The sequence below is a fragment of the Rattus norvegicus genome, chromosome 9 (assembly GCF_036323735.1).
Source record: "Rattus norvegicus strain BN/NHsdMcwi chromosome 9, GRCr8, whole genome shotgun sequence".
NCBI lineage: Eukaryota > Metazoa > Chordata > Mammalia > Rodentia > Muridae > Rattus > Rattus norvegicus.
In genome coordinates this window covers 22,940,115-22,952,129 of record NC_086027.1, presented here as the reverse complement: position 1 = coordinate 22,952,129, position 12,015 = coordinate 22,940,115, and the positions used below count along the sequence as shown (strand labels likewise).

The 12,015-nt window shown below is 51.8% G+C and overlaps 1 protein-coding gene across 1 annotated transcript; it reads left to right on the top strand.

Moving 5' to 3' along the window:
• The first annotated feature begins 4,257 nt into the window (after nucleotides 1–4,257).
• On the top strand, nucleotides 4,258–11,093 carry Nfkbie (NFKB inhibitor epsilon). The gene is made up of 6 exons (NM_199111.1): nucleotides 4,258–4,815; nucleotides 6,976–7,078; nucleotides 7,677–7,899; nucleotides 8,881–8,969; nucleotides 9,170–9,409; nucleotides 10,702–11,093. The coding sequence occupies exons 1-6, from the start codon at nucleotides 4,439–4,441 to the stop codon at nucleotides 10,765–10,767; spliced, it is 1,098 nt and encodes a 365-aa protein (NP_954542.1). The 5' UTR covers nucleotides 4,258–4,438; the 3' UTR covers nucleotides 10,768–11,093.
• Nucleotides 11,094–12,015: the final 922 nt, after the last annotated feature.

Here is a 12,015-nt window from a genome sequence, read left to right as displayed (position 1 = left end):
TGTTATGATCTCCCCCCTCATGCCCATCCACTGTCTCTACCTCAGGGGACAGTTGTAAGAGGGACAACTCCCTTTGGTCAACTCCAGAACTCCCAAGAGACCACCCCCATCTTCTCTAGTCATAGACAAAATCTTCCCCTGGAAGCGGCAGGGAATGGGGGACTGAAAGGAAGGGGCAGTAGAAGAAGCTGACCGCCTGGTCACCATGGAAACTGGGCCTGTTTCCCTGAAGATAAGCCCAGTACAGTGGGCAGAGGTGGAAGTAGGGCCGTCCAAAGGGAAGCAGAAGACACCAGCAGAGAGGGAGGGGCTGAATGGCCCCGCTGGGAGAGGGCTGATGTTAAGAAAAGTCAGGACCTAATGACATTGCAGCTTGAGTCAAAGGCCAACGACTGTCCTTTGAGATAACTGCCATTGGCGTCCTTCTCCCGACTCCTGGAGTGACAGAAAGGCTCCCAGTCAGAGTATAGGCGCTTTGGCTGAGGCCGTGGGTGGCTCGATGCTGACCTCATGTGGTCAGTAAAGGGATTGCCACATACCTGTTAGGGCTTGGGACCTGGTTAGGTTGAAATCATTATCCTTAAATGTGGCTTATCTGGCTTCTTTGTGAATTAGAAAAGTGGTCCCTTGCATTTCCCTAAGTCGGGTTCCCCTATCGATGATATTGAGATCTTGGTAAGAGTTTCACTGGAGAAAACTTATAGAACATAGAGGGACTGGAGAGATGGCTCAGTGGTTAAGAACACTGTCTGCTCTTCTAGAGGTCCCGAGTTCAAATCCTAGCAACCACATGGTCTCTCACAACCATCTGTAATGAGATCTGATGCTCTCTTCTGGTATTTCTGAAGACAGCTACAGTTTAGTTATATATAATAAATAAATAACTCTTAAAAAAAAACATAGAATTAGGTCCAAAGAAGCAAGTTCTGTGTTTTTCTGTCTACGGGTTCTTGGGCAAGCCAGCCTACCTCTCTGGGCCTCAGGCAGTTTTTTCTTTAACCTGTAACTTATACATTTGCTCTAGATTTTGAAGATGGGAGGGGTGCATATAGGAGAGGAGGTACATTACCAGGTAAGCAGCATTTACCTCTGAGCTACATTCCTAATGGATGCCTCCATTCCTGGCTGTTCTGCTGTGACTCCAACCAGCCTTGGGCTCAGCACATCCTCTTCCCAGTCCTCCAGGGGTACAGAGAGCAGCGAGTGAGAGGACGCTCTTCTTCTTTAATAAATGAATTAATTAATTTTATATCCCAATTGCTGCCCCCTCCAGGTTCCACCCTCACAGAGTCCCTCCCCCCATCCTTCTCCTCTGAGAGGGTCAGGCGCATCCTCTCCTACTATTGGAAAATGGATTCCACAGACAGACAGCAGCTTTAGGGATAGCCCTCCGGTTGTTAGGGGATGCTCATGGAGATTGAGCTGCACGTATGCTACATATGTGCCGGGGCAGGGCTCCATCCAGCTCATGTATGCTCTTTGGTTGGTGGTTCAGACTCTGAGAGCTCCCAAGGATCCAGGTTAATTGACTCTGTTGGTCTTCCTGTGCGTTGCCATCCCCTTCGGGGCCTTCAATCGTTCCTCCAACTCTTCCATAAGAGTCCCTGACCACTCCACTGTTTGGCTGTGGATGTCTGCATCTGTTTCAGGCAGCTGCTGGGTGGAGCCTCTCAGAGGACAGCCATGCTAGGCTCCTGTGTGCAAGCATAACTGAGTATCATTAATACTGTCGGCGATTGGTGCTTGCCCATGGGAACGTTTTCAAGCTGGGCCGGTTATTTGTTGGATATTCCCTTAGTCACTGCTCCATCTTTGTTCCTACATTTCTTTTAGACGGGATAAATTTTGGGTCAAAAGTCTTGTGGATGGGTTGGTTCCTTACCCCTCCACTGGCGGTCCTGCCTGGCTGCAGGAGGTGGTCTCTTCAGGTTCCCTGTCCCCACTGTTTTGCATCTTGGCTAAGGTCACCCGCATTGACTCCCGGGAAGAGAGGAGGCTCTTCTCAACTCTCTTTCCCTCACTCTCTCCAGCTCATGTTGAACCAACTCTGTCTCTCTCCCCACTGAGTAAGTAGTTGGCCCTACTGTGTGACAGACATTCTGCATTATAATGGCCAGGAACTTTCAAAGATTTTATTTCTTCATTGTTTTTATTTATTATGAAAGGAATGGTGGCACACGCCTTTAGTCCCAGCACTCGGAAGACAGAGGCAGGTGGATCTTTGAGTTCAAGGCCAGCCTGGTTTACAAAATGAGTTCCAGAGCAGCCAGGGCTACACAGAGAAACCCTGTCTTGACAAACTGAGACAGACAGACAGACAGACAGACAGACAGACAGGAGTTTTTTATTTTATGTGTATGAGTGTTTTGCCTGCACAGGTTCATATCTACTGTTCAAGGAGGTCAGAAAAGGGCATCATATCAGATTGCACATGGTTGTTAGCTCTCCCCCACCCCCATGGATTCTGGGAACCGAACCTGGGTCATTTTCAAGATCAGCTCCATATATGTTTGCAAACGAATGAATGGATGAAGAAAATAAGGTTCTTGGGGAAAGGGCAGAAGCTCATAGTGGCTGTCTCTCCTAGCTCCTCCACCCCTCAATGCCAGGGATGCAATGAAGCTGTTCCTTTGGTTGGCAATGGTCATTTCTAGCCCAAGGAAAGAGCAGCAAGAATCCAGCTCAGGGATCAACTGTGGGTCATGTTTTCTCAACCCTAGCTATGTTGAGGAAAAGCAGGAAGGAAGGAGAAAGACTTCAGGGCTGTGACTAGGGTTGAGACTTCAATAGTGTTAGGGGCCTCCCCATCCTGACCCCACTGTGAGGAACTAAACTTCTTTGACTACTGAGGGTAGCCAGATCCTATACCCACCAAAGACCAGTGCACACCCTGTAAGGAAGAAGAAACCCATGACCACCATGACTTATTAAATAAGTCTGCCCCAGAAAACCCACTTCCCCAAATCGAATTCTCCTGCCAAATCTGCGATCAGGGGACTTGACACAGGAGCTCTCTATGAAGATTTCCCAGGGAAATGATGCTCCCCTAAAGATAATAGGTGCATCCCTCCTAACCAATCCCCCTGAGGACTGATGAGGGGGGGTGAAAAGGCAAGAGAAGTCGAGAAAAAATAGGCAGAGGGTAGCAAGCAGAGCCCCTCCCCTCATCTGTGCTGGCTGGTCAGGTGACTTGATGGGAGTTAGAGTCATCTGAAGGGAGGGAGCCTGGGTTAAAATGCCTCCCTAGGGGCTGTAGAGATGGCTCAGTGGTTAAGAGCATTAATTGCTCTTCCAGAGGTCCTGAGTTCAATTCCCAGCAACCACATGGTGGCTCACAACCATCTGTAAATGGGATCCAATGCCCTCTTCTTGTGTGCATGAAGACAGCTACAGTGTACTTGTATAAATAAAATAAATAAATCTTTTAAAACATAAATAAAATAAAATGCCTCCCTAAAATCCAACAGGAAGGCACTTTCTTAATTAGTGACTGATGGGGAGGGCCCACCCCATTCCATTGTGGGTGATGCCGTCCCTGGGCTGGTGGTCCTGGGTTCTTTAAGAAACCAAGCTGAGTAAGCTATAGGGAGCAAGTCAGTAAGCAGGACCACGCCCCCTGGCCTCTGCATCAATCAGCTCTTGCCTCCAGGATCCTGTCCTGTTTGAGTTTCTGTCCTAACTTCCTTTGATAATGCACTATAATCTAGAAGTATAAGGCGAATAAATCCTTCCCTCCCCAACTTGTTCTCTGATCAGGATGTTTCATTGCAGCAATAGAAACGTTAAGGCACCGCCCACCAACCTACGCAAACTCCCCACAAAGTAGCCAGTTTGTGCAGAAAATCAAAAAATGCACTTTTTAAACAATCGAACGAATAAACGAATGAAGACACCGCGGAACTAAACAGAAGGAACGAATGAATGCATAGAATTAGTGAATGAAGTAAAAAGAAAGGGGAAGAGCGAGTGAATGAATGAATGAGTGAATGAATGAATAAAAAAATAAATGAATGGGCGAAACAATCAACACGAGAGTGAGAGAGTGAGTCAAGTCCGGTAACCAGAGACTCCCTGCCTACGCAAGCAGCAAACAGGGGGATTCCGGAGGGGCGGGGCTCTACCCGGAAGCGCCTTTGAGGGGCGGGGTCATGGGCGTGGTAGTGGCTTGTGGCCACTTCTTGGGCCCGGGGGCGGGGCGAGAGAGAAGACCTGACTAGGGACCCTTCAGCTGCCCAAAGCACCCGCTGCTGGAGACCTCGCCGGCGCCCTGGACCTCTCGCTTTTCTCGTCCGCTCCCCGCGCCTGCACAGCCAGGTAATGAACCCGCTCGCAGAGGGACTCTGGTTCTGTTAGGCGGACACACAAACCCGGAAAAGCGCGCCGCACACCTCAGAGTTAGATCCCGCTGGACCCTGGATCCCGGGCTGGCGCGGCCGGCATGTCGGATGCGCGGAAGGGGCCGGACGAGGCGGACGACAGCCAGTGCGATTCCGGCATAGAGTCGCTGCGCTCTCTGCGCTCCCTGCCCGACCCTGCTGCGGCCCCAGTCTCTGGATCATCGCACAGCGGCTGCCCACAGCCTTGGAGCCATGCTCCGAAGACGGACAAGGAACCAGAGGGGAAGGAAGATGCGGATGGAGAGCGAGCGGACTCCACCTATGCCTCCTCCTCTCTCACAGAGTCTTTGCCCTTGCTGGAGAGACCCGAGGCCAAGGATCCAAACCCTCCCACCCCAAGCTCGCCGGTGTCCCCCGCGGGGGTGCTGAGCCCTCAGCAACTCGAAGCGCTCACGTACATCTCTGAAGATGGAGACACGTGAGTAAACTAGCTAGGCTGAGACAGGATGCTCAGCCAGAGCCTCCTTAGGAGCTGCAACTGGTTAGGCACCCACGACCACTTCATCACCTGAGAGGATAGACTCTTCTTACAGCACCCGCCCCGGAATGGCCAGCCCCACCCCACCTACCCCCTTCTCCAAACTCCAAACTTAACCTGCAGCCTGCTTTTAAGCTGTAGTTCAGCTATAGTTTAAGCCAGGTTCAGACCAAAAAAACAGACATCATCATCTCTTTTGGGAGCGGACAGAGCTAGCAGGGCCCTTGTTACCTAGAACACCAGGCAGAATCTTGAAAATCTACCGGTGACCCACCCCGGGGAAGAGGAATTCCCCCACAACCTCCCAACCAATTCGGTTTTTGTTTTTCTTGTTGGGGGAAGGGGTGTCCCTGTTTGCTCAACATTTGGGATACCAGGGCCTGACTTCAGAACACCCTAACCAGAGGGGGAAAAATGATAACCCCAGGATTACAGGTTGTCATCTGAGCCCAGGAAGCATGGACTACGGGTACTGCTGGGTGCCTGTTTGGAATTGGTTCCAAAAGAAGGGTGGCTAGACTGAGAATTCTTGCCCCCAACAAACAGGATAGCCAGCTGCCGCCCCGGCTCACTTCCTCCTCTGCTGAGAAAAGGGAAGTAATGGCTTGGCGTCAGCCTCCTCAACACACTGCACCTCCCAAGCTCCCCAAATTCTCCTTACTGTCCTATGTTATCCCGATCTTCTCTTTCCTCCCCTAGGCCCAGCTGGAGTCAGGTGCAGCTGGGCTGGGAGGTTATCAAAGTCAGAAGAGGTGACTGGGCATTGGGGGTGATAGAGCAGGGACAGCTGGAGACCTAGATGAGGGAGATACTGGTGTGCAGGGGGATACCTGCCCTGACCTGCTTGTTGCAGAGGTAGGGGTCTCTGGTGGACACTGGCAAAGATAGTCTCAATCCTGTGATCAGGAGGAAGGTGGTAAGCCTTTTGTATTACACACACCAGTCACAAACCCTTATCACAGAACCCCAGAGTTCTGGGAGCACCACACACTTCTCAGGCCGTCCTCCACGGTTAGTCTCTGAGCTGCAGCCTTGATGAGCTCTGCTTAGAGACAGGTGCTGAAAGATTCATCAGGACTCCCCAACAGACATCTTCCCTCCTTTGGAGATGGCTGGACTGTGGGAAGTGTGGAAGTGCGAAAAGGAAGTGGGCGGGAGGAGGGGAGACTGAGGGAGAGAGGGAGGTGGCTGCAGGAATGTGACCCAGAGAGCAGGCCCTGGCCGAGGGGATTTCCAGAGTGGTTCCTCCCTCCCTCCGTCACTCTCTCCTGGCCTCCTTTACTGCCTGCCTACAGCAAAAGTTTGCCCCCGTCCTGCCTTAGTATCCCCCTCCCTAGCCCAGACAGCCTTTAGCCAAGTTGCCCCAAGGCAGCTGTCCTAGTCTAGACCATCTAACCCTGGCTTTCGTTTTCCCCACCTGATGTGGGGAAACCCCAAGACTGGAACTTCCCATCCCAACTGCCCTGGCTGGCCCTAACTTATGCTCCCCATCAAACCCATTTTCTGCACTGCACCGTACTCCTCTTGGAGCTGTACCTAGGAGAGGGTTTGTGGCCAGACCCCATATGGCTTGTGCAGGCTGAGGAATGGCCCTCTTGACTAGTGGGTAAGGCAGCAAGCAGTTTGCAATGCCACGCTGGCTCCTTGGAATGTGTGACATTGAGTTGCTGGGGGAACCCCACGTCTGCCTCCTCCCGTCCTCCCTGTTGTGGGGAGGTGGGGAGCTCAGCCCTGGAAACCCCCTGTGTTCCTCCAGCACCTTTCAGTTTAGCTTTGAGCCGCAGCTGGCCTGACCTGGCCCCCGGGGGCAGAAGAGAAGCTGGGTGTAGGCAAGTTGGACAGGAAGGCCCGTGTTCTGTCAGCACCCTGCCCACATGCCCACCCAGCCAGGGCCCTCCACAGGTCCAGCCATCTGAACTTGGAGCTCCCACCTCCAGAATCCTGGCTTCCTGTACCAACCCCTCACTTCCTGGCCCAGACTCTCACTTCCTGCACCTGCTTGGTTGTGGGTAGCTAGAGGTTGAGGCATTCATTCTAACCCCAAGATGCCAGCTTATCCTCTCTGACCTGGACTCTGACCCCAGTCCTCTCCTGCTCCAGGCTGCTCCACCTGGCAGTAATCCATGAAGCCCCATCGGTACTATTCTGTTGCTTGGCTTTCCTGCCCCAGGAAGTCCTGGATATTCAGAACAACCTTTACCAGGTGAGTAGAGGAGAGAGAAGGCTGTCCCCAGACACCTGTTGCCATCTGCAGCAGCCAAACCATCTGCCACACACGGGGCCTGAAGCTGCATGTGGAGGAAGCAGCGTCTGCCCACCAGGTGCCCACAGATTCATCACTGACACCTAATTATACAGTATGCTGACAGGTGTATTGAAGACCCTACCAGCTTCAGTGGGGTCTGTCATCTTTGTCTTTGTGGGACAGGCAAGGATGGCTGAGTATAAGAGATGACATATTAGCTGAGCCTTAAAGGGGGAGGTGTCAGAGAGATGGCCCTGGCTCCTCTGTCTTTCCACCCCTCACCCAGCCCCTGCAGACAAACCCTGGAGGATAATACAAATCTCTCCAGGAGATGAAGCACTGAGGGCACTGTTTCCCCTTGCCCTACTTCCAGAATTGGGGTCCCAAACATTTGGGGAGGGGCTCGGGAGTAATTTCACAGAAGACCCAACTGTGACCCCTTACAGCTACTTTCAGAGCAGCTCCTGGGAGCTCGAGGTGGCCGTATCCCCATATGTCCTCGTGGGTAGGGGCATGCCACACTGGTCTGTGACCCTGTGACCCTCTGTGCCCACAGACAGCGCTGCATCTGGCCGTTCATCTGGATCAGCCAGATGTAGTCCGGGCCCTGGTGCTGAAGGGAGCCAGCCGAATACTGCAGGACCAACACGGCGACACAGCCCTGCATGTAGCCTGTCAGCGCCAGAATCTGGCCTGTGCGTGCTGCCTGCTGGAGGAGCAGCCAGAGCCGGGCAGACAGCCATCTCATCCCCTGGACCTCCAACTGAAGAACTGGCAAGGTTCGAGCAGCCCCAGAGCCTGAGGGGTAGATAGGGGTAAAGTGCCAGGGGAGGTCCATTCCTACTGCCCTGCCCATTGCTATTCCCTCAGCGTCAGCTCTTGAGTGCTCAGTACCATCCTTCCTAAATAGTGGAATGATTGATTTGTTTGTGCACCCAGTGCCTGCAGTGTGGTGAGCAGAAATCCACATCTTGCCTTAAAGATGGCAGTTGGCTATCTTTTAGCTACTGAGCAATGAAAAGTTTGGTAGCAATTACATGAGCAAAGGAATGTACCTTCTACGTGTCCCACGCTGTCGTTGGAGCAGAACTTACACCTGGGAGCAAACCTGAGGAAGAGTGAGACAGATAATAAAGCCACCGTGGATTGTGTGTGTGTTTAAAGGAAGGTGGTGCCCTGGTAGACTAGCGGGAGGAGGAGAGGCAGGATTGGGGGGAAGTCCTCAGAGTCAGGGGCCTTTGAACAGAGACTTGAAAGAGAGACAGAGGATGTAAATTTTCATCTAAATCTCTATTATAAGAAAGGCTGGAGAAAGGAAGGAAGTTCTAGGCCAGAAAAGGGATAGCACCCCTGTGTAGAGACTGGAGCCAGGAGGATCACCAGACAGCTCTGAGGAGCCTTGCCTGGGCTAGCAAAGGTGGGTGTGAACACTGGAAGACTCTGTGTGTGTGTGTGTGTGTGTGTGTGTGTGTGTGTGTGTGTGTGTGCGCGCGCGCGCGCGCGCGTGTGTGTTTGGGGCTGTCACTCAGCAGCCTGATCCTTGAAGCATAAAAGTTTCAGTAACATGACCAAAAAAGTGGAAACTTTGAGTTCCTTTCCTCTCAGACCTCTGAGGGGATTTTTGGGAGGTTGTATTTTAATAGTCCTGTGATTAGAGGCATTGAGTAGGCAGGGGTCCCTTGAGGCTAAAGGGCAGGGTAGTCCCTGCAGAAAAGGATCGGTAGACACCAAACAGCAGTCCCCACCCTCCTCCACCCCAGGTCTGGCCTGTCTCCACATCGCCACATTGCAGAGGAACCAACCACTCATAGAACTGCTGCTTCAGAATGGAGCCGACATCGATGCACAGGTGAGGCTCTCCCTGGTCTGCCAATCAGGGGTCCACCTGGTCCACCACCTGCCAACCACCTGGCCCACCCACCTGCCGACCACCAGGTCTCTACCCACAGGTGCCCTGCCAGTGTCAAACATGTTGCCACCCCATTCCAGAGCACAGGCTCAGCACGCTGCCTTATCACATGCATAGCTGACATCCTTGTTCCTCTACAGGAGGGCACCAGTGGAAAGACTGCCCTGCACCTGGCTGTGGAAACCCAGGAGCGCAGCCTGGTGCAGTTCCTGCTCCAGGCTGGTGCCCGAGTAGATGCCCGCATGCTGAATGGGTGTACACCTTTGCACCTGGCAGCTGGCCGGGGCCTCAACAGCATCTCGTCCACTCTGTGTGAGGCCGGTGCCGACTCACTGCTGCTGAACGTGGAAGATGAGACACCCCAGGACCTGGCCGAGGATGTAAGAGAAATACACGCTCTGCAAGGCAGAGTCTCTCACCCGTAACAGTTAGGCACATTCATTAGGCAAAGGGTGCTCTCACCAGTTCACAGTGCTGGGGTCAGGCTGAGGGTGTGGTTGGTAGAGTGCTTGCCTAGCACGTGAGAGACCCTGGTTCAACACCCAGAACTACACAAAGTAGCACATACCTGTGATTCGAGCATTTAGGAAATGGTCTTCTCTGTGTACATAGCAAGTTCAAGGCCAGCCTGAGCTACATGAGTTCCTACCTCAACTCCTCCAGCCCCCTAAATCTGTTAGGGGCAGAACAGGACTGCACCCCACCCCACCCCCAACCTCCCAGCCTATGACCAGTTTCCTAAGCTGGTCAGGCCCAAGGAGCCCAAATATGGACTCCAACAAGAATGGCTCGGTGAAGCTAAGCAGAAGGAGGACAGTACCACAGTGGGGCCTGGGAGCACAGGAAGAACAATGCCTCTGCACACACACACCTCTGCACATGTCTTGAGTAAATGTCTTCAGCATACAAATAGATACCCGGGATTGTCAGGTCTTAGGCTTTTTTTAAAAAAAAGTCTTTGTTTAAGATTTATTCATTTTTATGTATATGAATGAATACACTGTCACTGTCTTCAGACATACCAGGAGAGAGCATTGGGTCCCATTACAGATGGTTGTGAGCCACCATGTGGTTGCTGGGAATTGAACTCAGGACCTCTGGAAGACCAGCCAGTGCTCTTAACCGCTGAGCCATCTTTCCAGTCCCCTCACCCCCACTTTTTTTTTAAAGTGGCAAAACTCACATTTTTCTCTACACTAAAGACGATATATTCAGCCAGATGTGCTGGCACATGCTTTTAATCCCAGCACTTGGGAGGTAAAGGCAGGCTGGTCTACCTAGTGAGTTCCAGGACAGCCAGGGATACATAGTAAGATCTGGTCTCAGAAAACAAACAAAAGTATTCAAAACATTGAATGCTAACCCTTCAACCCCAACCCTAACCCCAACAACAGCCAATATGTGTGTGTGTGTGTGTGTGTGTGTGTGTGTGTGTGTGTGTGTGTGTATGTATGTGTGTGTATATATATAAATATATATATATATGCCAATGGACTGGATCAGCTCTAAGGTCATTCCTAGCTTAAATATTCTGCATGGTTTATTTTAGATCTTGTCTAGAGCTTTGGGTCTCTGCCATGCCCAGGTCTCTCATTCTCTGGCCTTCAGCTTTCCCGGGTCCCAGCTGCCATCACTCAGGACATTAACTGCTTCTCCCCCTCCTCTCTCTCAGCTCCTTTCTTACTTGCCCTTCGATGACCTGAAAATCTCCGGGAAGCCACTGCTATGTACTGACTGAAGCTTGGATGGGCCCCCACCTCTTCCAATTGGAAGCTGGAGCCACAGATGCTGCCGTTGGGACCCAAGCAGTGTTGCTCCTCTGCTGATGCCAGAGTCTGGGGCTAGCATCGTCCTAAAATGAGATGAAGGATTGCAAATGAGGAAGAGCCGATCTGGACAGAAGAACTTCCCAGGTGGACTGGATGGAGATTCTTGAAAGACCCTCTAAGCCGCTGGTGTCCTGAGGGAAGCCTCCTTGCTTCTGTTGGAGATGGCGTGGGCTGACATTACCAGCCACCAGGAAAACAGGAATGAGCGAACTGACCCCTGAGGGTCTTACCTAAAGTACCTTTGTGAGTGTGTTTGGCACTGGGGTCTGAACCTAGAACCTCCCCAGACCAGCAGTGGTAGGCAAGCTTACTGTAATGGAACTCTGTCCCCAGTCCCCTTTTGGTTTTTTATTTCGTGATAGGATCTCACTGAGTTGCCTGAGATGGCCTGGAACTCACTCTGTAGCCCAGGCAGCCATCTTTGAACGGGGATCCTCCTGTCTCAGCCTCCTGAGTAGCTGGGATTATAGGTCTGGTGGCAGTGGGCCTGGAAAAGCACAGTTATCTTAAGGCTTCAAACATAAGGCTCCCAACGGAACCTTTGATATTATTCTAATATGACACTAAAGTGCGAGAGACAGACTTTAAAACAATGTTTCCCTTCTACAGTTGTATGCACAGGCCTGTGACTCCCAGGGAAAGGCAGAGAGAAGGAAGCTGGCCCCTGAGCAAGCGTAGAGCCTTGCTGGGTATGGTAGGAGGACTGACAGTTCTCAGTCCCACTTCCTGCCTGCACAGACACATCTTCTTGTGGAAATGCCCAGGATAGGAGAGTGAGGAGGAAGAATATCGAGACACATGTACCTGGAGAAGCTTGGGGACACTGAGCACAAGAGAACTGCAACTTTACTCCCCCCCCCCTTAGAGTCCACACACTGAGGGCCCTGCTAGGTCAAGCCCGTGACTGGCACGAAGGAGGAGAAGAAATAAACCAACATAGTTTCCGATGCTTAGCGACTATAAGCTCTAAGCAAACGCATCCTGTGAGTGAGACAGATATTAAAATCATAAACAACTAAATACATGGTTATAAGTTGCAATGGGTGACCGGGAAGGAAAAAAATTAGCAGGAAGCAGGACAATGGAGTAGGTGAAGGATCATTCTTTGAGAAGCTTCAGACGGGTATCTAGAAATTGGGATTTAGGATGAGCAAAGA

Coding starts and splice junctions, on each gene's coding strand:
- Nfkbie (NM_199111.1), top strand. CDS start 4,439: ATGTCGGATGCGCGGAAGGGGCCGGACGAGGCGGACGACAGCCAGTGC. Junction 7,900..8,880: donor CCAACTGAAGAACTGGCAAG/GTTCGAGCAGCC, acceptor CCTCCACCCCAG/GTCTGGCCTGTCTCCACATC. Junction 8,970..9,169: donor GAGCCGACATCGATGCACAG/GTGAGGCTCTCC, acceptor GTTCCTCTACAG/GAGGGCACCAGTGGAAAGAC.